This window comes from Aythya ferina, assembly GCF_964211825.1.
Source record: "Aythya ferina genome assembly, chromosome: Z".
Classification (NCBI taxonomy): domain Eukaryota; kingdom Metazoa; phylum Chordata; class Aves; order Anseriformes; family Anatidae; genus Aythya; species Aythya ferina.
In genome coordinates this window covers 9,136,771-9,161,427 of record NC_140299.1, presented here as the reverse complement: position 1 = coordinate 9,161,427, position 24,657 = coordinate 9,136,771, and the positions used below count along the sequence as shown (strand labels likewise).

Genomic DNA, 24,657 nt, shown 5'->3' with positions numbered 1-24,657 from the left:
GGCTCTGCAAAGCCCGGCCGTGCCCGCGGCCGTCGGGGAGCCGGCTCCTCGGAGCAGCCGCTGCGATGCCCCGGCCCAAGCGATGGCCCGTCCCTCTGCCACCGCAGGCTGAGGTCTCCAGACACCTGCTGGCCACCCCAAAATAGTGGGACCCATTAAAAAAAAAATAAATTCAAGGTTTTACCGGGGCTGGAGGCACCTCTCCTGCCTCCGCGGGGCTCTCAGTGGGTGCGAGCATGGACACGGATGGGAAAAAATCGAGCGCGGCTCCGGGGACCCGAGCACAGCGAGGGGCTGCTGTCCCCAGGGACAACGGCACGCTGCCGGCCTTTCAGCAGCTCTCTTTATTTGTCTGGGCACAGAGACCGAGTGCTCCGGCTCTGCAAAGAGCAGGCGGAGCGGGGCCCACGGCTCGCATGCCAAGCAGAAGCTGCTCAAAGCCGGGTTTGTTCGCTGGCACGGGGGCCCGGCACGGCCGTGGCTCCCGGCGCTCACTTCCCCGCCGTGCCCTCCGGCTCTCTCACCAGGTTCAGCAGCTTGTCCAGCTTCGCGATTTCCACCTCCGGGCCCTTCTTCACCACCTGGCCTTTCTTCTCCTGCGGGCAGAGGAAGGAGAGGAAGAGCTGTGAGAGACCCTATCCCGGAGCAGACGTGAGGCCAGCTCCTCACCGAGCCTCCCACGGGATGGCGCGTCCCTGCTGTGCTCAGAGGTGACAAAAACGTCCCTAAAACTCCTCCGAGCCGTTTCAGCCCTCGCAGCACGCAGCCGGGCGAGCTGTGGCACCACGAAGCTCTCCTCGCCGCGCACCCCGTGGTGCTGCTCTGCACAAGGGGTGCTGCGGGAGGCATCGCACGGAGCTGTGCCAACCCCATGGGGTACAGGGGAAGAGCTGCTCCCACAGCCTGCCAGCACCCGTCCTGGGCTGCTAGAGCAAACCAGCACCAGCACCTGAGGAGAAAGCACTGAGCATGAGGGAAATAAGGCAGCCTGAGAGCTGCAGGAGCTTCCAGACCTGGGGGGATGAAGTCCCTGCCACATCCCTGCCACCCGAGGCTTTGGGATGAGCAAACCTTCCTGATGGGTGGGGGCTTTGGAAAAAAGTGACAACTGGGTTTGTGCTCACCAGACTCGTATCATTACACACACAAACACAACAGAGGGTTTTTTTCTACCTGCTGTCAGCCCACAGAGCCTGCAGCAGCTGAGCATTTACCTGGGGGGATCCCCCCAGGCAGCATCTGCCCTCAGCTGCCCTCAGCTCTTAGCCGTCCCCTTGGCCAGCCCTCGGGCTCTCGCCTCACCCTTGGGTTTGGGGTCCCTGCTCCGGGGATGTGGAGCTCGTCTGTGAGCACCCCAGAAATCAGGAGTCACACGAGGCTAAGTGAGGGGCTGGTAAAGGAGAGCTGGGCGTCCCGACACAGTGGGGAGCTGGAGAGGTGGCACGGGTCCCCAGGCACAGCAAGGGGGAACATCACCAGCCAGGTCTCAGGGCAGAGAGCCCCCTGCCTGCTCCTGGCAGCCCAAAAGCTTGGTGCCCTAGCGAGGCAGCTGCCTGCTTCCTGCTCTCCCCACTTAGAAAAGATCAGCTCTCCTCTTGCTCAATCAGCTCCTCTGACGGCCCCCAGTGCAGCGATTACAAACTTGCTTCTTCCTTCAGTGCTGGGGGAAAAAACAAAACAAAACAAAACAAAACAAACAAACAAAAATGCTGGGGCACAACAAAGAGAAAATTGTGCATGGAGCTGCAGGGATTTCTCTGTTCCTCTAGCAAAAGTGGGCTGCGTTAAAGGCAGCAGGAATTTGCCCTTGCTAGAAGAGAGCTGGGGCCGTCTGGATATGCACACAGGGAGGTGCAGCTTCCCAAGTCCCCTCTCCAAGCGGATGATGGGGAGAGAGCCCGTGCAGGAGCACCCCTGCCACGGGGCAGGCAGGAAAACGGAGCCATCCGCACCCTGCGACTCCCCCACTTGTCAAACCAAGGCATTAACAAGGCCTTCGGTGCTTTTCTCTAGAAGAGGAGAAAATTGAGGGGAAGGAAGACCCTGAGGCATCCCTGGGGCTCTCCCACCCCAGCCCAGCACACCCCAGCAGAGGTGTCCTTAGGCAGAGGGAGGAAAACTTGTGGTGCAAGCACTGCTGGTGTGAACGGGGCACTTGGAAACCCCTCTGCTCCCGAGATGAAAGCCTCCAAGCACAGGAGCGAGTCCGGGTTGTTTTGAAGTGCCAGGTCCACGCCTCGCATCCCAGGCCGGGGCTGGTTTGCATTAACTCCACCAAGTGAGCAACGCCCTCGGCAGCTCGGGTCCGGGTGCTGGGAGCGATGTTTGTGCTCATGGCCCACGTCAGCGCCGAGCATCTCGCTAAGCAGGAGCGTTGGGATAAACACAGCTGCTCGGGGTATTTCAGGACTGAGCTATCTGCGCAGAAAAGCTGCTTTGCTGTCTGCCTGCGTGCAAAATGCTCCCTTTGGCACCCCGCGTCGCGCTCAGCACCGTGCACGGGACCGTGGGAGCGAGAGCTGGGAGAAGGGGAAGCTGAAGATGTCCCTGCTGCCATCCCCAGCACCAGCGAGGGTCCCTGGCTGACACCCTGCAGGTATTTCTGAGGTTGAGGCTCAGCTCCTTGTCGCTGACCTGTCTCTGAAGCCTTGGTCTGGAGGCCAGCTCGTCTCCTCTGGTGCTGCTGACAAAGCTGCAACCAAGTCACACGCCAGCCAGTAATGAGCCGTAACCAAACCAGAGCCCTGGTTTAATGCCAAATCACCAGGCAAGCGGGATGACACAGAGAAGGAAAATTATAATGCCTCCTGGGGAGCACTGGGACGGGATGAGGCTTCCTTCCTTCCACCTGCCCTTCCCTCAGGGTGACTGTGTGCGTGAGCCGGGCCAGCCACGTGGCTGCAGGCTGGCCGATAGCCCCGCAGACACAGCACCCACCTCAGTGCACGTGGCATCTTCCTGCAAACCCATGGGATTCACCCGCCTCGAGCCTCCGTGGAGCAGGGCTTCTCAGAGCAGAAGCGAGGGGAAACATCACCACCCATGTGGCTGCGACCCTAAAGGTCCCCTCCGTCCTGATGGAGGGCGACGATGCACTCGCGGGGTCTGTCCTCCACCTGCCCCCTGCTCACACCGCACCCTGGGGGCTCTCCAGGAGCCAAAAGGGAGCTGGGGCAGAGCATCCCCCCCCCTTGGAGCCGACAGATGTAGGGCTGAGCTTACACGGGAGGTCTGTCCCCGAGGAGCTCATCAAACAGGCACTGGAGCCGCTGGCAGCAGCATTCGCATTGATTTTGTTGTTAACATTTCCCAGCAAGAGAGCGAAACGCGCTCGGAGGAAACCGTGATGGAGGATGTGTCACAGCCTGGATGGCTCTGCACGGGGACAGACCCTGTCCCACTGCTGGGACATGGCCCCGGGGAGCTGGGGATGGGAGGAGATCCCTGTGCCTGGGAGGGAAACTGAGGCAGGGGGTGCCTGGCCCCATCGCAGCGTGCACCATGCAGGTCCTCACGGCCCCAGAGGCGGGTGCTGATGCTGAGAGCAAAGCAGGAGGTGGCAGATGAGTGAGATGGAGCCACAGGGCGAGGATAAGCATGAGGACAAGGACAAGGACGAGGATCAGGACTGGCCATTTGAGGAACCCAACCCCGTTGCCCCAGCCCTCCCCATGCTGAGCTCTGGGGCCAGGACACGGCAGTCATTGAGGCTGGAGTCGCTGCGCCTTGGCTGCCGCCCTCGTTCCCTCGCTGAGCAGTAAGCCGCCAAGTTATTAAAACCCTCCCATAAAACTCATGGTGCTGGCACTTCCCAGCCTCCGTTTTTTTTTCTTTTCCCATTGGTGGAATGATCATAAAACATCTGCTGCGAGGTTTCAATTAAACAAAGCAAAACATGTTTATGTTTTAAAGTAGCAAGAAAGTCAACCATGCTGGCACGAGCACGAGTGGAAAATTCCCCGAAACCTCCCTGGGAGCCGAGGGGACCCTGCCCTGCTGCGTCCTGGCCAAGGGGCACCGGCCTGGCCCTGCCCCGCTGTCGACATGACCCCAGTGCTCCCAGTCCCTGCTGCTCCTGGCAGGACGGGATTTCTGGGCACGGCTGTGTTGGCACAGGGTCTGGCCACTTTGCCAAACATCCCAGTGACCTAGGACATGTGCAAAGAGGGTTTAAACTCTTACAGGCTGATCTAGAAGGGTTGAGGAGCTTCAGGAAGCCACCGATGGGGCTGTCCAAACCCCCCAGCCTTATTACCCTCAATGGGAAGGGGCGCACGGTCTGCCAGGCGTTCAGAGGTGCTTTGCTTCTGGAGAAGACCTTTCTTTGACCTCATCAGTGATGGGATCAAAGAATTCAGTGGGTGACAGCATAGAAGAGACTTCCCTGGAGCCTTCCCTGGAGTTGGGAAGAACAAAGAAACCCAAACTCCTTTGTGAACACAGCAAGATTTTCCTCACCTGGGGCCACCAACCAAGCAGGCACGGAAGGGACACGATACACCCTATGGCTCTCAACCCTTCCAAAACTTCCCCACCACGGCCCTACAGCAAGCTCTGGTGTTGCAGGTGAAGCTGGAGCCCACTTACGCTAAGCTGGGGATGATGCCGATGCCAGGGCCACTTTGGGGCTCTCCAGGTGCTGTTCACAGGCAGCAGCAACGCCGCGGAGAGCCTCAGGTTACACTCACAGCCCGATCTGCCGGCATTGCTCCTGGCCCACAGAAGGATTAGCTGACAGACTGGAGATAAGGATTTAGGCTTATTTTGCTCCTCTTTGGAAATAAATGACGCAGGAAATGTTCTGCTTGCAGGGAATGAAGCTGGCAGAAAAGCCCAGGGGATGGCTGGGTTGTTCAGACATCAGCAACCACACAGGATCAGCGGCCACACAGGATCGCTTTCTGCTTCCTGCACCGAGGTGCTGGATGAGCTGGGCTATGGCCCCAAAATGCTCGTCCTGCCAGCTTCAGCTGAAAGCTGTGCTGCTGGTTTTAAATTCGGATCGGACCTGGAAGAGGCTGGGAGCATCCCAGGTGTGCACCAGAGGGAATGTGGAGAAACGCAGGGGGCACCTGTATCTCGTGGTGGGTGCCTGCCTTACCAACACGCAAGCAAGAGGGGAGAGAATGAGGTGGGAAGGCCAGGCTCTGCAGCAGCAGAGAGCTAAAAGCCAGGTCAAATTCTCATCCACAGCCATGCAGGAGGGCTCTGTCACCACATCCACTCTGCCAGAGGCAGGCTGGGACCCCACAGCTTGGCTCATTCCCCTCACAGTGCCTTCTGGCCGAGCAAAGGATGTTCACACAGAGGAACCAAACTCTTCCCCTGCCGGTTTTGCTGGCCTGCAGCAACGCTGTGCCATGGAGGAGCTTGGCTTTTGTGCCAACGGGTGCTGTGGTGCAATCTCTCCCTTAGCAAAGAGCTCAGGAGATGCTTGGCAGCGAGCCTCCAGAGCATTTTTGGCATGTTGGACTTAACAAACCACTGCCAGCACCAAACTGCAGCAGAAAAGAGCAGCTGCCAGACCAGGAGCATTAGGTGCTGGTGGAAATGCAAAGCTGCTGATCTGCTCATCTCAGCTCACAGGGACCGCAGCTCAGTCTGGCCTCGGTGTGCACCGGAGCAAAACACAAGGAGGGTGCTGGTGGCACCACGAGGCACAAGATGGGCAAGGCCACGAGCAGCTGCAGGCGAAGGAAGGGTTAGTCCCAGGCTTTGCTCTTTGGGCAGATGAAGAAATTGGGCTTTCAGCCATGCAGAGTGCTCCCTGCTCTCGCTAACTCCAGAGCCATACGCGATGCCTCACACACCACTAATTTGGGCACCTAAATATAGCCCCAAGAAGCCCTCATTTAGCTGCTGTGCAGGAGAACCTTGGTAAGCATGGCCAAGATGAGCAACAGGCGCTCTGCTCCCACAGGAGGACACAATGGGTTTTGTCAGCTGTGGGGACAATTCGGCCACAATCTGTGCATGTGTGTGATGGAGACCAGCTTTGTCCTCAGGCATCAATCACCCTTGGTCACTGAGAAGCCACCTTGAAGAGGGCAGCCTGGGGAGATGACAAACTCCTCACAAGGCTCATGGAAGTGATTTTCAGTCGTATCAGTTCTCAGATTTAGCACTAAGCACTGAGAAAAACCACTCTGTGCTCAGTGTGCAAGGTAATTAGCCTGCCTTGACCTGTATAAGCTTTGTATAAGCTAAGGGACTAAAAGGATGTAAAGAGCCCCAGAGCTTTTACCTCCAGCACAGGGAGTCCTGGTGCTGCAAACCACCACTGGGAAGGGGCAGAGGCAAGGGGGGCTCCTTCCTTTGCCTCCCTGGGGGGCAAGGGGTACATCCCCCACCACCCTCGGCCCTGCACCCAGCCCTGCTGGGCTTCAGCTTCCTGCAGTGCCATCGGTCTCTCCTGGAGGGGTATGATTACTTTAATTAGCTCTCGGCAGCACCCAGCGGGCAGCCCTGTGCTATGATGGCACCAGGTGGAAGGGCTGGCGGGGCACCAGCGCCTGGCATCCAGCTGTGGGATCTGTCAGGCACAAGCAGCAGGGAGGAAGGAGCTAGAACTGGTTTTAATTGGGCTTGTCCCCACAAACCACTGGACAGAAGGTGCTGTGGCTTCTAGCTCAACCCCAAATATTCCTGCAATTGCAGTGAAACCTAAATGCACGAGCCCGGCAGTCCTCAGCCACAAACCCCAATGCCAGCTGGCAGGTAGCACCATCAGCTGCACAGCACCACTTCCTTATCAGCCGGCATCTCTCTTTCCTTTCTGTTTTTTCAGCTCCACTTTGGTGTCTTTGCATGATGGCTCAGTAAGCTGCTACGGATTAGACTTCAATAAAAGCAACCAAACAAGGCTGTGGATGTGCCATTCTTCCCATACCCTGGCACTGCTGTTATCTCGCAGAGCACAACATCACAAGAGATCACTTGCAGTTGCACCAACACTACATTTTCAAAAGTCAGGGTTGTTTATTTCCAAATCCCTCTTTCTTTGACTACCATTTCTAACACACATCCCCTGCGAACGCCTTTTAACTGCCTTAAGAAAGTCCAGCTGCTACTTCTCTCTTAACACATTTCCTTTGTAACTTTTGTCACATTAGGCTTTTAGTATAACTCACGGAAATATTTGCAACAAAAATGTATTCTTGTTTGCTACTAACATGACAGCGTGTGAATATACTTCGCTCTGGATAAATACAAGTACATTGGGAACTGAGCTTTGCTATAAATAGAAGTGAAAATAAATGTCTTCACTCCCAGATGCCAGATATTTAATAACATTAAATGCCAATGACATGGAAGATGCATTACAATTGATACCGTCGCACCGAAAGAGCTGGGTTTGCAGTATGCCAGGCCACAGCGCTCCCTCCTCTCTCCTGCTCTCCATGACTGCACTTGAACTCGGGGATGCTCCAGAAATAGCACCAGATATTTCAACTGCGTGAACAATTGTGTCAGCCCGACAACACGTCCTCGTGTGTAGGTTTCAGTTAAATCACAGCATCGCTGGAGCAGGGCTGGGAGAAGCCCTCCAGCGCCCACCAGTCCGCCCCGGTCCGTGGCTGCCTTTAAATTGCTCCTGACAGACGCCTGCCCAGCGCTCGACCCGTTCCTCGGGGTACAGGCACAACGTGCCCCGAGCGCTGTGCTTTCACGCTCTGCTCCCATCACCTGCGTGCCCATTTCTTTTGAAAACCTCCAGGGATGGTGCTGCCAGCCCATCCCCTGGTGATGGCTATCAGCACATCTCTTTCACGCCTGTAAATCCCTTTCCATCAGCCTTTTGCTGCCTTCCTCGCCCCGCCAGCCCAGCACCTCTTTGGGGTGCATGCCTCCCTGCTCCCCCAGCTTCCAGCCTCTTGCTGGCCACCCTGACCTTGCTGCTCACCTGCTCACCAGGTCTTTCAGGCACAGTGCCCCAAACTGGAGCTGACGAAGGATCAGCTCACATGTCCTGCTTGCCCCCCTCTTGCCCGTGCTCTCCCATACGTCACCTCTGCTACGGCAAGGCACTGCTGGCAGGTGTCTGGGGTCTTTTCCTGCAAATATCCCTGCTCATTTATTCTTGTTTCCTTCCCCACCCCTGGTATTTTGCCTCCATCCTCACTGAAGTGTATCCTGTTTATTTCAGACCGTGTCTCCCATTTGTCACAAATTAAAAGACCTGCACAGATTTTCCTTGCCTGCTGCAGAGGAAACAGCCCGGCAAATTACAGATGCTACACAAACACTCACAGGTCCAAAAACAAGCGACATGCTTACTCTGCACAATGTGGAAGGTCAGGCAAAGTCTCTTTCTGGGACTGAGTTACCCCACAGCATGCAAATCAGGGCTTAGAAGTGATCAGTGAGAAGCTGGACACAGGATGAGCATGGGAAGCACCATGGTTAAAGCTGTTTCTCTTCCCCGGGACCTGGCCCTGTTACAGCAGCTGAGAAATCCCTTCCTGCCCCAAGACAGACAAGGCTCAGCTGTCACACACCACAGTGTCCTGCAAGTTCCTGGTTAGGAGCTTTGCTGGTGCCGATCTCCTGCAGATCAGCTCTGCACGGTGCTGCGTGGTGGAGGATGCTCCTCGCTGCCCGCTGCCACGCATGCAGCAGCAGTGGTGTTGGGGCTGTGTTACCCCTGTCACCCCCTCCCCGTTTGCAGTCACACTGACCCAGTGGCACTCAGCTGCCCGTAAGGGTCTGAGGAGGAGCTGTGCAAAGAAGAGGATTCACCTCAGGCTGTTTGCAAATGTGGGGCCCGGGGAGCTCATATCAGCCAGAAGCAGACAGGATGAAACAAGGCAGGAGAAAGCCAGCGATGTGCCGGTGGGCAGCTCCAGGGGCAGGGGCACCTGTGGAGCACTTCTCCTCCTTCAGGGAGACACCTCTGGAGATGAACAGAGCTGCCCTGAAGAAATCCTCAACCCAAACCAACAACTGCTCTGCGGGAAGCATCCCATGGCAGAGCTCAATGTCAGCTCCTGGGTACAGTGATGGGGATGCCGATGGGGCCAGGATTGGAGGTGCTCCCGTCCCAGCAGCAGACCCAGATTGCACATGCACCGGAGACCCAGGAGCACAGGGGCTCCTGGATAAGGTCTGCAGGCAAGGATGAGGTGTGCCCTGCCTAAAAAGCAGACCTGGATCCTGTGTTCAGGTCAGCTGCTCAGGCGGGAGGCAGTCATTTTAATGACAATCCCGTCTTAAGCTGCTGAGCTGACTCCAGTCCAAGTCCCTCTACTAAGCTCCTTGACATCCTGCTTAGAAAAGCATTATTAAAATCTAATTGCTCCGTGCATATATTGCTGCCTCAATTATAACTGAAGTAGAAGGAAGATGCAAGCAGTAATCAATCTTGCTGATGCTAATGCATACCCGAGGCAGGAACTGGCCCTGGGAGAAGCCAATTCAACGCCACCTCCTAAAACCAGGGGGGTATTCACAGCAACTGCCCATGCTGCCAACAGCACAGTCAGTGTGCCCACGGGTGATTTCCCTGAACTGCTCTTTGATTTGGGTTGCTGACCAGGATGCTGCACCTGAGTTGATCTTACGTGCTCCCTGGTGTGCCTCTGTTGTACCAAAACACAATTACTTCACTGCTATAGACCACTTCAATCCATCTGCTCAGCGAGCTGCTGAAACCAACGGAGCTTCTTCACAACACAGTATTGTAAAACAAAGGCAGGCTGTGATAAAAATGATGCAGAAGTCATTAGGGACCTTCAGGTGAGCACCTCCCAGGGTAATTCCCCCATTGCTCAGTCTCATGGTCAGCTTATCTCAGGAGGGCTCACTTCTCCCCGGGCCCTCCTGTTTCTGTTCCGAGCTAAGTCCAAGCATGGATCCTCCGCGTATTGTCCTGGCATGAGGAGCTCCCCGAAACCCAGCCATGCTGCAGGTCTGGGAAGAAGCAGTAAAAATTGAACAAGAACCTGGTGATGTTTCAAAACGCCTCCAGATGATCACCAGAATTGTTCTTCTCCATCAGGACACGCATAACTGACCCAGAGGAATAGTGGAAACAATTGCCTGGTAGAAATAAAGTCGTAGCAGCCCCCTGTATCCCACTGCCTCTCCAGCAGAACAGTTAACCATGGGGATCCTGTGTGTAAACGCTGTGAGATGGAGACACCACAAGTGCCAAGGGAACACGGTGCCTTCTCCAGGCACTTTGCTGATCGTGCTCATCCCTCTTGATGCCAGGAAGTGCTCAGCATCATTTGAGAGCTGGGTGAAACACAGCCCAGCAGGGGTCGAGCCCATTGCTTTACTGCATGCCCGGCACTGCGCAAATGCCTCTGCACCAAGAACAGTCCTGAAAGGAGATGTTTTCACAGCTGGTAACCAAGCGCGGAACAAAAGAAAGACAGAAAGTGGCCATTTGTGCTCAGAAAATTAAATCCAAATTTAATTCCAGTAATTATACCTTCATTAACACCCCATTTGCCATAAAGATGCATAAAATCCCAAAGTGAGTGCTGCAATTGCTCTGAAAGTGAGAAGAAGGTAACTGGGGAAATACTGCCAGCCCTTCCCTAGCCTGTAAAACCCTTAAGAAGCCTGGTTCATTGTGAATGGTTATTGCTTGTAATTTAACTTCCCCAGCAACCGTCTGTAAATGAGCCAGCCAGCCAGAAACCCAGCGAGAGCAGCAGAGAACCCATAACAGAGCTGATTTATTCCAGCCTCCCCTGATTTAGCTATAGACAAATGCAATGCTTCCTGTGTGATCACCTGGGGCTTGGATGCTATTGTGGTGAACACAGCAAGAGCCAAACTCTCACCGCTCTCCCCGCTGAAATCACACCCTGTTGGAGTCCATGATGAGTTGCAACAGCAGGTCCTGGCCTGGAGGTGTGTGATGTGAGCACAGCCAACGTGTGAAACCGTGCAGGACAGCCCAGGTCTTGATTTCAGTCCAGTGTTTTGAAGTCATGCAGGAATCTGATCTTCCAAAACCTTTAAATCCAAGTCTTCTAAAACCTTTAAACCCTCTGTGCTTCCAGTCCCTCCCAAGACTGTCCATGGACTCTCTGCTAGACCGTCCAGGGTATGAATGGAGAGGTTGAGATGCCAGTGAGGACAACATCCACCCCCAAACCTGCAGGCTGCCCTGAGATATCATCCCAGGCTGAGGGTGAACCCCTGGCAACTGCTCTTTTGGGGTGATTTTTCAGCCTTTTGCTCCTGGGATGAATAAAACCAGCTGGCTTAGCTCAGCCACGCACTCACCATCTGAAGAAAGGCAAGTACACAAGCACGTAGGAAGGCTCCCTCAGGAGAGACACGTCAAGCCCACGAAGGCTGCAGGGTCTGAGGGTGCTAATCACACTCAACCCCTGTGTAATGCTATGGCGTAAGAGAAGCTGTCAGCCTGGTAAGAAGTCTAAAGGTTCAGTACATCGTGTCATACAATGGATAAAGCTTTGGTGGATTTTCTCCAGAAGGCTGCAGCACAGGCAGGCAGAATGTGCTAATTAAGAAACACCAGGTGAGTGCTAATGACAGAAGCTTCAGGAGGTGGGAGGAAGCGAAGAGGCTGAACCTTTCTCACCTCCTGTCCCTGGTGCTATGTGTTGCCACATAACTCAGTCACTGGAAAAAAAGGAAAGGAGATTCCTGAGGAGGAAAGAAGTAAGACAAGGAGATGATGGCTGTGCTGTCTTCTGCTCTCTGGCCCTGATGATGAGAAACAGATTGTAAAAACCTTCCTTTTCTGCTAATGGATGGGAGAGTCCCAGTTTCACCTAAGGGAAGAGAGGCAGAAGGTAGCTCACCCTGAAATGAGATGTCAATAAACCAGATCCCAGCAGAGACTACCAAGATGGCTAGGGGCTGGAGCACCTGAGAAGGCACTGAGGGAGCTGGGCTTGCTCAGCCTGGAGAAGAGATGGCTTTGGGGTAAACAAGAGCCCACTAGAACCCAGGAGAAGGATATCAGGAAGATAGAGCCAAAGTCTTTACAGCAGTGCACAGCAGGAGAATGAGACATAACAGCTATCAGCTGGAAGAGGGAAGGCTCCAGCTTAACATAAGGATGTTTTCTTCCACCATCAAACAGTTGAACAGGTTGTGGAGCACCCAGCCTTGGAGGTTTTCAGGACTAGAATAAGCCCTGAGCAACCTTGTCTGATCTTAGAGCTGAGCTGGGCTTGGACTAGAGCCCTCCAGCATCCCTTCCAGCCTGAATGCATCTGTGGCTCTGTGAACCCAGGATGCTCTTCATTGCCAAGTATATATTGAATCGATATATTGAATAGATATATATACACCTTACTGCTGACAGCATTTCTAAGCAAAAGTTCTCTTATCCATATATTGTACATAGTGCCAGGACTGGTGCGATCCAGTCCTCAGTGAGGCAATTCCCAGCCCCTGGCACACTGTACGAGGGGACAAGATCCCCAGCTCTCTCCTCCCAGGGTATGCAAAGGCTGTAGGCAGCTGTACAGACCGGTTGTCTGTGTTAGAGGGGAAAAGGGAGGAAAGAGATCTTCCAAAGATGATTGGGAAGCAGTGGAGAAAACCCATGGGAAGCTGGAGCCCGAGGCAGATGGCAAAAGGACACGGGAGAAAGCTGGGTTAAGAGTCTTTGAGAGATGACACCCCAGGGATGAGAAGGTGAGGACAGTTTCCCTGTGCTTACTGACAAGTGGGAAACCTCCAGCCTGAAATAAATTAAGACGGCAGCTTATGTGATCCCCAGACATGTGGGGCAAATATATCTCTCCCCACCAGGCTTATTTCAATGGCAGACAAGGGATAACATTGATTTAATGTGTCTCGCCCTTGACAGACCCATGCTCGCTGTTAGGGTAACACCTTGTTATCTCCGAGTGCTTACAGTTTGATTTTTTGACACGAGCTAGTAAATAAGCCACCATCAAGAGAACTGAAGAGTTCAGGAGTCCATAAATCTCTTCATATAGAGCTACCTGGGCTGCTCCAAGCTGTGAATTCCCCTTTATAAAAGCTGTGAATCTCTCCCTGCAATGCTGCCCATCAGTCTCACATCATTTCAATAGGACCAAAGGCAGAAATAGATTTAACAGGTTTTAAGGAACGATCCACACAGCCTCAGTCAGTAAGTTTATCACACCAATGACTCCTCTCAGAGCTAAAATACATCTTCTAGCACAAGACAAGGGGTTTTGACTTGAAGGAGTTTGAGGGATGCAGATAAGCCAGTGCCCACTCTAAGTGTGTACGCCCTGGTCATTGTTTGAATCTGTTTAGCTGCAGTCAGCTGTGAAATCCCATTACACTGCTTTCTGCTAATGTGAAGAGCCTTCCACTGCTGGGAACCCCTTCCACTTGCAGGTGCTTTTAAGCTGAGATCAAGTTATTGCTTAACTTATTTGTGAAGCCCTGGGGAGATCCTTGAAATTATGTTTTCCAGACCTTAGATCAACCTTGTTGGTCCTTCCAGACTTAGTTTGCATCTTTCATCACCTGCACTGAAGTGTCAATCCCTCAGTGTGCACTGCATCCAGCCATGGGTTTACTGCTGCTGCTCCCAAACACGGGGCCCTGCTCTGAATTACCCCAACGAGATTGTGTTTGGCTCTGTGTTTCAGTGTCACACTGGGAGTTCATGCTTACCTCTGTGACTTTTAAGCCTCTTTCAGCCTCTCCAGTTCCAGGACACAACCCTGGAGCCGTGAGGGCGATTTGCATGGGATTTACATCCCAGCCACACCACCCTGCTGCTGTGCTCTGGTGCTGTGCCTCATCAGAGGCTGTGCTCTGACGGGTGTTGTTAAAATAACACCCTGGTACCTGTTCATCTGGCACCAGCACTATTTACTCATCAGCAAGACTCACGTCTGACACTGACAATGCTATCAACAGGAGCTATCAACAAAAATACCACGCTGTTTATCGCTAAAAGATAGTCCATCTCAGGCCTGCACCTGACAGGCCGTTCTTTTTAGGCTATAAATAACGTCTTGCAGCAGTTTTGTCACCCACTTAAATGGTATTTGCCAAGCAAGGCTGGGAGCCCACCAAGTGAGCAGCTGGTACACGGGGAATGTGGTGATGTTTACGAGGCCTCGTGTTGTTAGACAAGCAACTCTTTCTCGAGAAGCAGACACTGTTCAGATGCAACATTTAGCTTTTCTCTAATTCCCTCAGCCACACCTCATCTGTCTGGCACTTCTGTAGTGCCTTTCAGCCCAGGCTGCCCGAGGATTTTACTTACTCTGGGGTCTAGCAGATCTTTTATTTACTCGCAGGGAGGAGCAGGGACAAGCTAGAGTGGGTGGCTTCACTGCAGCCTGCAGAAAGCAAAAGCTGTCACTGCAAAGCCCGTGGGGACACAGGGCTGGACCTTCTCCATTGAACCCCTGCCAGTGAATCCAACCTGGGTAAAGGGCAGGGACGGAGAGGAGAAAACAACAGCTTCGCTCTTGGGAAACCTCTGCTCTGCCCATGACCTTAAATGTTGCAACTATTTCAGAGACACATGAACCAAAGCTGGAGCTCTCTCCGACAACCCCTCTCCCTTCCCTCCTTTGCAGGCAGGCGATGATGGCATCACAGTTTCTTGTTGCTTTTCTAAGAAATCCAGCCCAACCTGCACCATCTCAGCCCTCAGCTCTGCCCTGGGAGCCGGCGTGCTGCCGCATGCTCACAGCATCCTCTGCCTTGCCAAATGCTCCTGCCTCCCTCTCCCGTCTCCATAATGCTTGCAGCTCCCCTCCGGCCACAGGAAAGCCCCTGCTGGCTTGTGTGAGCCTGTCCTCAAGGTCTCTAAGATGCAGATTTGAGCTTCAGGACTCAGCCAACTCCTAGGGAGTTACAGCTCAGACTAACCTTGCCTTAAAATGAAGATCTGGCTGGCTGCAGAAGATTCTCTCTGACACCAGCCTCTGAAAAACCACACCTGGCAGCACATCCATGGCTATGAGCAGGGTGCAAACACCGTGAACAACCAAATTTCCCTACATAGGCAAGGGGGCAGTGGGATGGAGTTTCCCCTGCCTGACAGACCCCTCTACAAGGCTGTGTCCCTGACAGCCACCCCAGGATCCCCACCCTAAGGAACTTCTCTATAGAGCACAGCTTTTCCCCTCGAACAAGCAGTTGTAATTGAAACCCAGTCCAAAAGCCTTTTGCTCCCTGGCTCTGCTCGATTATGAACTCTAACTGTGAAGCAAACCCCAGTGCTTTTTTTTTTTTTTTTTTTTTTTTTTTTTTTGATGACTTGAAAGGCACTAAATTAGTAATTTCCTGCACTCCCACTGGCTGCCCTGTGGTTTGCCCAAGCCAGATAAAGTGCGAGCCTTTGAGGTCCTTTCCCTGGCTTAGCAGGTTCCTTCAGCACAGATCAAAGCCAGGGACCTAATCCTGGAGGGGGGTGAGCATCCTCCAGTCTCATGGCTGTATTTCGGGTCATTCTGGTTTCGGTGCCTGACTTTTGACACCAAGGCAATATAAGAAGCAGAGACCAAGCAGTGCTCATCATACCCATGCTCCTGGGCAGACACGCTTCCCCTTTCCTGCAGCCCCCAGTCCTCAGGATATTGCAGCAATACCAGCTACAGGTACAGGCTTCAGCTCCAGCTGAACAAGGCACGAGTTAGTGTGCTCAGCCCAGGCTGGCAGGCTGAGGAAATGCCTTTTATTAACTCAACTAATATCTAGCTGGAAAATAAAAGACAAGCTTTAGGGCATGTGCACTTGTCTTTTCTTCCCAGGTATATCTGTGTGTCTAATAAAGGGTGTTATCTCTGCCCACAGGCTTTCGCTTGCTTATGGTGTTAGACCATCGTGGCTACAAAAGCCCCAGCCCCTTGGGAAGGCAGCACTCCTTTAAGGGTTTAATCTGAAGCATTTGTCTTGGGGAATACCAGGGGATGACAGGGATTGAAAAGCTGAAAAAGGCAAATGCTGTAACTGTCCTAAAAAAAGGAGAACCACAAACCCGCCAGCTTAACCTCACTTCTCAGAAGACAAGTGGAACAAGCCAACAACCTGTTGTAAGTGCCTGCAAGGAGCTGCATCACAGCTAACACGGATTTGTACCAAATAAGTCATACTGAACCAATCTGATTTCTTTTTGCAACAACATAATAGGCCTTGTGGACAGGAAGGACATAGACACCATTTATCCTGACTTCAGGAAGGCTTTGCTACTGCCTACTTTGACATTCTGATCTGCAAGTGAGACAAAAGACCAAGATAAAATGGGTGAAGGCTGGCAAGTCCCAGCTGAATAGCTGTACCCAGAGCTGCCAGCACAGAGGGATGTGTCGTGTGCTCCTTGGTCTGCAGGGGATCTGGTCAGCATTTCTGCGAGAGCTCAGGCACTGGGACAGACGGGAAGGCTGCAGGTGTCCAGGAAGGCAGGGCTGGAACTTGAAATGACCTTGATAGACTGGAGATGTGGCCTGGAAAACCTGCAGGTGATTTAACAGGGACAAATGCAAGATACTACACATGAGCAGGAACAAGTCCCTGCACAAATACAGGATGGTGGGGAGGGAATGTCCTACTGATAGGGCTGTGGGGAGAGAGACAACCACCCAGATGGGATCCAGCACTCCTGTGCTGCTGTGAAACACTCGGAGCTGTCCCAGCACAGAGCAATGGGAGCATCGTGGCCAGGAACGTGAGATGATCCTTGTGTGCTGGGAAGGGCAGCGTGAGAACAGGACCCATGGGATACCACGCAGCAAGGACACAGCTCTTGGAACATAGTCCGGGGGGTTAAAACAAAAATCCTTGGGGACTTCAGCCCAAGGGGCTGGAGATGAGGACCAGCACACTGCCCAGGTAGGACAGGTCTCTGTGCTGACCAGGACCCCAGTGGGATCAGAAGCAGGAGGTGGGAGTAGGAGACAACAGGGGAAGTTTGCCCTAAGACAGCCCCGCACAGTTGGCACATGGCATCCCACGAACAGTGGATGAATGTGAGGGTAACATCTCCCCTCGGGGAGAGCCTTGGAGCTGCTGTGACTGCAGCTCCCACAGCCAGCAGGGCTGCAAGGCAGCCCCTCTTCTTGGCTTTGCAAAGCTCTTCTCTTCCTTTTCTCCACGAGATAAAAATAATCCTTTTGCGTCAGTTCCATCACCGTGAGCAGTGAGACATTTTATTCATCTGCGATTTCTTCTCTTCTCTCATTTAAACAATTCCCCATTGAGCCCATCAAATTAATTTGAGCAAGGGCCATTATTTGGCCTGCCTGGCGGCGCAGGTGTCTCCTTTTCTTTTCTTTCACAGGGAGCTGGTAGATGGCATGAGCACGTGCTGGGGAGAGGCTTGGCAGGGGCCGGGAGCAGAGCTGGCTGATAAACTCAGTGCTATGGTTGTTATCGGGGTCCCAGAGGTTCAGCATGGCACAGAGGTCTGTAAATCTTCAGGAAACATGCAAATAAAATCCACAAGCAAGGGGCATCTTAGAGCCATGCATTTGGGGTGTTTTACAGCCGTACAGTCACACTCACCCAGGAGAGAGCTGCCCTCTGTGTCTCTGCTGGCAGCCTCAGCTCTTTTCAACCCAGGCAGGCTGCTTGAGGAAGAGCATGGTGGGCTCTGGCAGCAGCTTGAGAGGAGTTACAGGGATTCGCCAGGCTGGTCCTTGTAGCCACAACCCTTCCCACTCCAGGTCGAGTCAAATTTCCTGCCTTTGTCACTGCAGCAGATGCCACAGGGCTGGCTCTGCAGGGAAGGACGCTGTCCCAGGGGGCCCAGACGATGCCCAGGGACAAGGTATGCAATATTACAAGCAATGAAAAGCTGAAGAGCTTGGAGAAGAGTAAAAGCCCTCTCTCTCTCTGAGCTTTGCACTTGCCTTGGGCATTGCTGTGGAGCAAAGAAAAAACAGGACTGGGCCAGGCCTTGCAAATAAAGGCCAGTGTCCCATTTGCTGTCCCTGCTGAGTGCATCCTCAGGTGCTCAGGACACCACACAGCCATAAGCTAGAAAGAATGAGTTACATTTTTCCACCTAAGCTGCATGACCAATACAAATGGGCCAAATCAACCCCTGTGGAGATGCAGAGCGAACAGGGAGCTGCTCACCTGCATTTCAGGATTATTTATGCTTTGCTGGCTGGAACACCCACGGGATGCCAGCTCCTCCCTGCCTGTCCCTTCACCCAACTGTCCTGTGACGGACATCACAGGGAGGCACGAGACATCCCCAGCTGCTAGGCCCTGCTGGAACAGGGGTTCTCCATCAGCACACCCCAACACCAGCTCCTCTTCCGAGGTATGAGTGTGTCAGACATGTCCCAGATGCACTCAGCAGGAGGGATGCACGGAGAAGAGAGGCTGCAGGGAGGCAGATCCATGGTGATTGTGGATACCTCCTGCTCAGACAGGCTGGCTCCTGGGGAGATGAGTGTCCCCATCCCTCTTCAAAATGGAGAGGAGACACATCTCATCCTAGGAGACAGAAAGGCCAAGTCCAGGACCAGGTCTCCCAGGCCTTTGCACCACATCCTCATGAAAAGCCATCGCTTTGCCCTTCAAATGCACCCTGCAGCTCAGGGGCTGAGCTCACAAGCTTTCCTCCTCCACATCCCTGCGGCACAGCCAGCGCTCAGAAATTGCTCTGGAGAAAGAGCAAGTCACCCTCAGACGACCTGCAGGACAAGCGTCCCCGCTGCTCCTGTCAGCAGGCAGCTGTAATCAGTCACTGCAGGGGACCAAGCACCAAAAGCCTCAGCAGGAGAGGCTGCAGGCTGGCTGGCCTGCTCTCAGACCCAGCTATGACTGGGAGAATCAGAGCATCCCCAAAAACCTCCCTCGCTGGCACTGCCGAGGGCACGCTTTGAGAGCAGCGCGTTCCCACAGGGCTCCAGCTGGCGTGAGCTCGCCCGGCCTTTGTTCAGGGGCTGTCATTCACATAAAGAAGTGGTGATTTCTAAGGATCCCCCGATTTTCTGGAGAGGATTTAAATCATGTGCACAGAAAGGAATCCGCAGAGGAGAGCTAAAGAAAGAAACGTGGAGGAAAGGCGAGCCAAGCAGCCTGAGGGGCTGCCATAGCACTGTGCTGTGCCCACTCCTCGGTGCCAAACAGCTTTCTGCAAGGTGTGGGAGAAAGCAGAGGCTCTGAGGAGCTGTGGAAGCTGAGCAGGCACATTCAGGCAATCACAGATCTCCCCAAAAATCCCTTTGAAGATGTCAATCAGGGCTCCTCGTTCTTTTGTCTCAGGCATTTCCCAGGGCAGGGAGTGATGTGCTCCTTGGGCTGTGGAGGAGCAAAGCCCAGACTGCGAGGGGGTGGTGGGCACCGAAGTACAGACATAATCTGTCCAGGAGGGAGAGGATGGAAAGCCTTCACACAAAGCCGTTCTTCTAGCAACATAACTCTGCCACCGCAGAAAAATGCAAGGGAAGGAGTAAAATAAGGCACCACCGAAACCATTTTACTTGGCCAAATTCAGATTTCAGTTATATCCAGAAAATAGCAAACGCAGAGGAAAGATACCAGATTTATTTCAGGAGAGGAACGTTTAGTTCAGTGACTTGATTGTTATTGATCACAAAAAAAAAATCCCCCAAGCTCTTTCCCCAGCCTCTCTCCAAACTCCTGGCATTGCAATAAGAAGCAGCCTTACATCACTTTCAAACACGGGCAACCTTTTTGTTATACAGATCTTCAAAGGAGGAACTAGTAAGTCAAAGCCAGTCCCAGCCAATGTGCAGTATCCCCCAGGCAGCACTTCAGCATCTCACAGGATGAGACTTGCATTTTAGAAATAATTCAGAAGTACTATTGAATTTTCTTAAAACGGGACATTTTCTTGCTCCAATTGCCAGTGTTTCCATTTCACATACTAAACACGCTTCATCCTGAGCGCTGAGAATTGACTTCAGCTTAAAATAACCTGTAAATACGCTGATGTCTCTCCTCTCTCCCCCAGCTGCCAAAGAGGGAGGTCACAGAAAGTGACATTACACAACAAAATTAAGGTTGGAGATGCATGGCCATGAGCAGCAAAAAGAAGAAGACCCCCATCTCTTTGACCTTGGGGTTCAGCAATCCTGCTGCTACACAGAGCTCTTGCCTCCTTTCACATACTTTGATGTGAGCCAAGAGTTATTTCACTGAAAATAAAGAAAAATGGTTTAACAACAGAAGATTCAAGCCCCTTAGGTCCACTCTGCTGGCTTGTTTGGGCTAGCTCTCCAGGCAGTGCTGGTGTCTGAGGTTGTGATGTGTCTGTCCAAGATCCAGAACTCTTTTTACCTGTGATGTAACACTCCCAGACAGCTGGATTTGTGCCACACAGCCACTCTCCTGTGCGAAGTGGATATGTGCAGGGTCTCCAGACAGATATATATCCAAAGGCTTTTGATCCTGTGGGCTTCGAGTTGTGAGTCACAGGTTTGTGTAGCAAAATGGCCACAGGACACAAACGGCGTTGCTCACGCTGTGAGAAGTTGCACACAAGCAGTGTGCAAGACTCTTGCTGACCTCAGAGTGTGCTGGGGCCAGCATGCATTACCCAGGGGGACTGCCACAGCTTTCTTATGGAGAGCCCTGACCCTCCCCCAGGGACAGTGCACGTGTAGCTCATGGCCACAGCACCCCAGTCCCTCACAGCCTGCAGGGTGCCAGAGACCTGGGGCATCGCTGTAGCACCCTGAGAGACTGAGCCCCCAGAAGATGAGGGTTTTACAGTCTGCAGACCCAAAGCAGACTGGTACCTACTCAATCGGTGAGATGCTGTGCCTTGTTGCCAAAACCATCTGTCCTTAAATGACCCATGCAGGCGACACGGAAAGCTGTGAAAGGGCAGAAGTAGGGTTTTGCAAGTCCCTGGATCCACCTTGCAGTGCTCAGCTCTTCCTCTAGCAGTACAGAGAGCAGCTATCAGCAACTAGCCTAAATAACAGAGGAAGCACTGGAAGGAAATCAAAAAGCATTTACAGACCTCAGAGGAAGCAAAGCGATCAAGCTGCAGGTCAGTTTTTTATGAGATGCGAGCTTATTTGTGTGAGCCCCCATATCAGGGGGCCAAACTGCACAGCAGTGCTCGGTGCTGAATTCCTCCAGCACTGCTTGAGCTCTGTGCTCTTGGGCTACTGCACAATTAGCCAGCCCTGAAGAGACACGAGGAACTCCTGCTGTCACTCAGGCTGCACAGAGGCGGCTGCATGAATGCCAATGACAGAGGAGCATTTGCATGAGAACGGCAGGACCGGGAATAACACCACTAGAAGAACAAGACTCTTGAACCATTTGGAAAGGGGAGGTGAGCACCCTTCTTTCAGACAGGATGACAGCGCTTCAGAGCTGCTGAAGGAAAAACTCTGGGGACAAAGTGTACTTTCCCTAGTGCTAAACCTAGTGCTAAGCCAGTCCAGGACTGATGTGACCTTGGAGGGTGCACCTAATCTATTACTCGCTCCTGTAAATACAGGCAGTCCCACAGGGTTGCACATCCCGGGACAGAAGGGAGGGAGTTTGTGTTCCTCTCTCCGTGCCAGCCAGTTCATCCCCCAACAGCTACTGGGACCCCAGCAGATAGCGGTGGAGGCAGTGTTGGTAGGGATGAGCTGAAGAAGAGATTTCAGACACTCTCCTCGTGGATATTGGCTGGTGTGACAAGGCGCATGGCACACGCACGTGCGCAGGAAGGCTCAGTCTGCCCTGCTCCCCTGCAGCCCTGCTCCCTGCCCACCCACCCACACTGCCCAGACCCCATCAGCCAGCATCTGCAGTCTGGGAGCAACCTGATCGTCCCTGAGGGACAGAGACAGAGGTGTGGAAACCAGCAGCAGGAACAGAGACTCAGATAATCATCCTAGATAATCCAAGATAAATATCCAAGATGAGCATCGGACCAAGAGGCTGGCTGCCTCCCTAGCCACAAGCCTGGGTACTGTCCAAGAAATTTTCCTCAGCCTCAGCAAATGCTGCATTTGAACCTTTCCTTGACCCGCCTTCTTGTCTTCTCCCACTCTGCTGTGCTCTCCCAACATTTCTAAAATCACTTTACATTTTTTTGATTCTCTCCTCTTCGCCTTTGGCCTTGATGGGTTGTGCCTGGCTATTTTAGCAGTGTTTTTTTTTTTTTTGTTTGTTTGTTTTTGTTTTTTTTTTAAAAAAAAAACACAAACCAAGGCCCACGAGCAACTACATTCTTCTGACTGTGATGACAAAATGCTTTAATTTCTTTTCGGGAACGAAACCCGAAAGGCTTACTAATTAAACAGCTCTGCCCCAAACCGATTCTTCTTCCAGCAATGCTTCCCTCGGGTGAACTCAACCACCAAGGTTGTTACAAATTAGGAACAATATTTTATTAGTTAAACAATTCTTGCCTAATGACTGCTGCAATATTTAAGGAGCACTTGGAGTCCAGAAGTGGCCTGGATGACAGCAGAGAGCCACTTGTTCTTAGTGCTGCTTCTTAAAATACTGCAAGAATTCCTGCTCCACCCGAGCTCTCAGCAGAAGGATCCAAAACAGCTTCACCAGGACTCTCCACGACGCAGAATATCTGTTGTCATGAGCCTTCTGCCCAAGCAGGGGTGGTGCCTGAGGAGATGTGTGCTCGGCATGCCAAGTGTGGGACTGTGCTGGTGGCAGCTTGATTGCAAACCCACCTCCAGCAAGCTCTGCTCTGCTTTGTGGCTCCTCGTCCCACAAGGCTTGGGTTCAAGCCTCTTTGACCCCAAACTCCAGGCTCTTGGAGCTGGTGCTTAGCAGTTGTGTAGTGCATTCCCAGAGGACTCCCCAGAGCCTCACACTATCTAGGGACAAGAGCAACAGGCACAGAAAGCCTTTGCCGGGCTCACACCCCATGGAAATACAGCTCTCTGCCTCAAGGCACTGAGAAGTCCTCGTCCCCAGAGACCTCACTCAGCCTGTGGGGCTAGGGAAGGCTCCTGTCCCCAAACCACCAGGGTGAGGATGCCAGGACACTTGCTCTGCTCGGCACAAGCAGACTCCTTACCCAGCGTGTGCACAGATGTGCCCCCAGCACAAGTGCCTGTCCCCAGCTTCCTCTCAGCATCACGGGCGCCTGTCCCTGTGTGCCACTAAATGATCCAGGAGGCCAAAACTCACAGGGAGTTGCAGGCATTTTTTGAAGCCACTGCTCTCTGTCTTGGTGAAAAGTCACTTCTGAAAATGCTACCTGAGTGCTCTCAAAGAGTTCCCCTGTTGGTTTATTTCTGCCAAGTGCTCGTAAACAGGGCTGTGATACCGCTGCTGACAGCGAAACTTGGACTATTAAATAACAGTCCTTAAAGATTCCAAAGTGTTTTACAAACATGAACTAATTAAGCTGCAGATCAGCCCTGAGAATTATTTTCATAGGTTTTGAACCTCCCCTTACATCTCAAGGACATGAACAGAGGAATGAACCAAGGTCTGATGAGAACCCGGGAGTGCTGATCCTCCCGATTCCCACTAATCCACCCCACCAGCTTTAACTAACAGGCAAACCAGAATAAATTCAGAGCTGCTGAAATCCCACTGGGATGAAATTAGCTCAGTCTCCCTCTGTGAGCCCTATCCTGGAAGCCCAGCAGCAGCCAAGGAATCTGCAGAACATGGAGCAGACAGCACCACGTCTATTTTTAGGGGAAGAAAGAGGATTGGGAATGACATGTGGCTATTAAGAGCTCTCTCTAGAAAGGGTGATTAGTCTGCTAGTCATACCTGTCAAAAGCAGCTGTCCCAGCTGTGTGGGAAGCTGGCAGAGAAGCTTCATAGGCAAACCCCTGTGACACTGGTGTGAAGCAGAGAGGCTGTGGGACCTGGATGATCCCATGGCTGCCCTGTCCCATTGGCACGCCGAGCTCTGCCAGGCCTCAGCAAGGCCTCCCATCTCTGCAGGAGCTGATGGAAACAAGACTGGGCAGCTGAGCTAGCAGATGCTTTGTTTGATGCAAAGGTCACAGCTTCCAGAAGCACCATTCATGGCTTCTCCTCCTGGATTTCAGGCAGGTTTCCCCTCAAGGCTCTGCAGGGATCAAGTGCTGGAGAGGCCAGATGAGGGTACCCGGGTATTGGCCCAGACACACACTGGTTTCTCTATGTGCAAGGAGACAACCAGGATGCAAGGACCCTCTGCACTCTTAAAAACATACGGATATTCTGCTCCTGTTAACTCGGCCCTGGGGACTCGCAGGAAAGAGGGAGAAGTTAAGACATTTTACAGAGGAAAGCGGGCTGCACAGGGTAAGGGCTTAAAGAGCACGCTGATTTGATCTTCAAAGGAGCTGGGATCAATACTCTGAAAGTGCATCTGGATCCCCACAGCGAGATGATACTTGTGCAAGTACAGCTGGAGGTGTGCAGCTAAGGACATGGAGGTTGGCGCTGGCACAGCGAGGAGGTGGACAGGAGGGTGCAGCGGATGGTGCTGCCTGTTCTGACAGGGCCTGACCCCCCTCTTTTAAAGCACCCTCTGACAGCTGCTGAGCAGCTGCAGGGCCCTGGTCACCATCATTTGGCGTGGCAGATGCCACGTTGGCCACAAAGATGGGCCCAGCTCACAGCACAGAAAACTGATGAACTGGCTGGGAGAAGAGCTGGCTGTATCCTGAGGACCTGCACACACCGCCTGAACATCCCTTCTCTTTCTCCGCATGTGGAGGAAACATTTAATTCAGGGTTTAGTGTCCCTGCAAGCCTAACCAAGCAAGTGGAAGACAGATAGCTTAATAACATCAG

The 24,657-nt window shown here is 52.9% G+C and overlaps 1 protein-coding gene across 3 annotated transcripts in view; it reads right to left on the bottom strand.

Moving 5' to 3' along the window:
• Positions 1 to 326: 326 nt before the first annotated feature.
• Positions 327 to 24,657, bottom strand: part of DNAI1 (dynein axonemal intermediate chain 1) — a 138,714-nt gene continuing 114,383 nt past the window's right edge. For all 3 annotated transcript variants that reach the window (XR_014687447.1, XM_084505063.1, XM_084505064.1), the window contains one exon: positions 327 to 596. Coding sequence is in view for 2 of the 3 variants with exons in the window: in XM_084505063.1 (XP_084361189.1) it covers positions 492 to 596 (105 nt within the window). In the remaining variant the exon portion in view is untranslated. The remainder of the gene's footprint in view (positions 597 to 24,657) is intronic.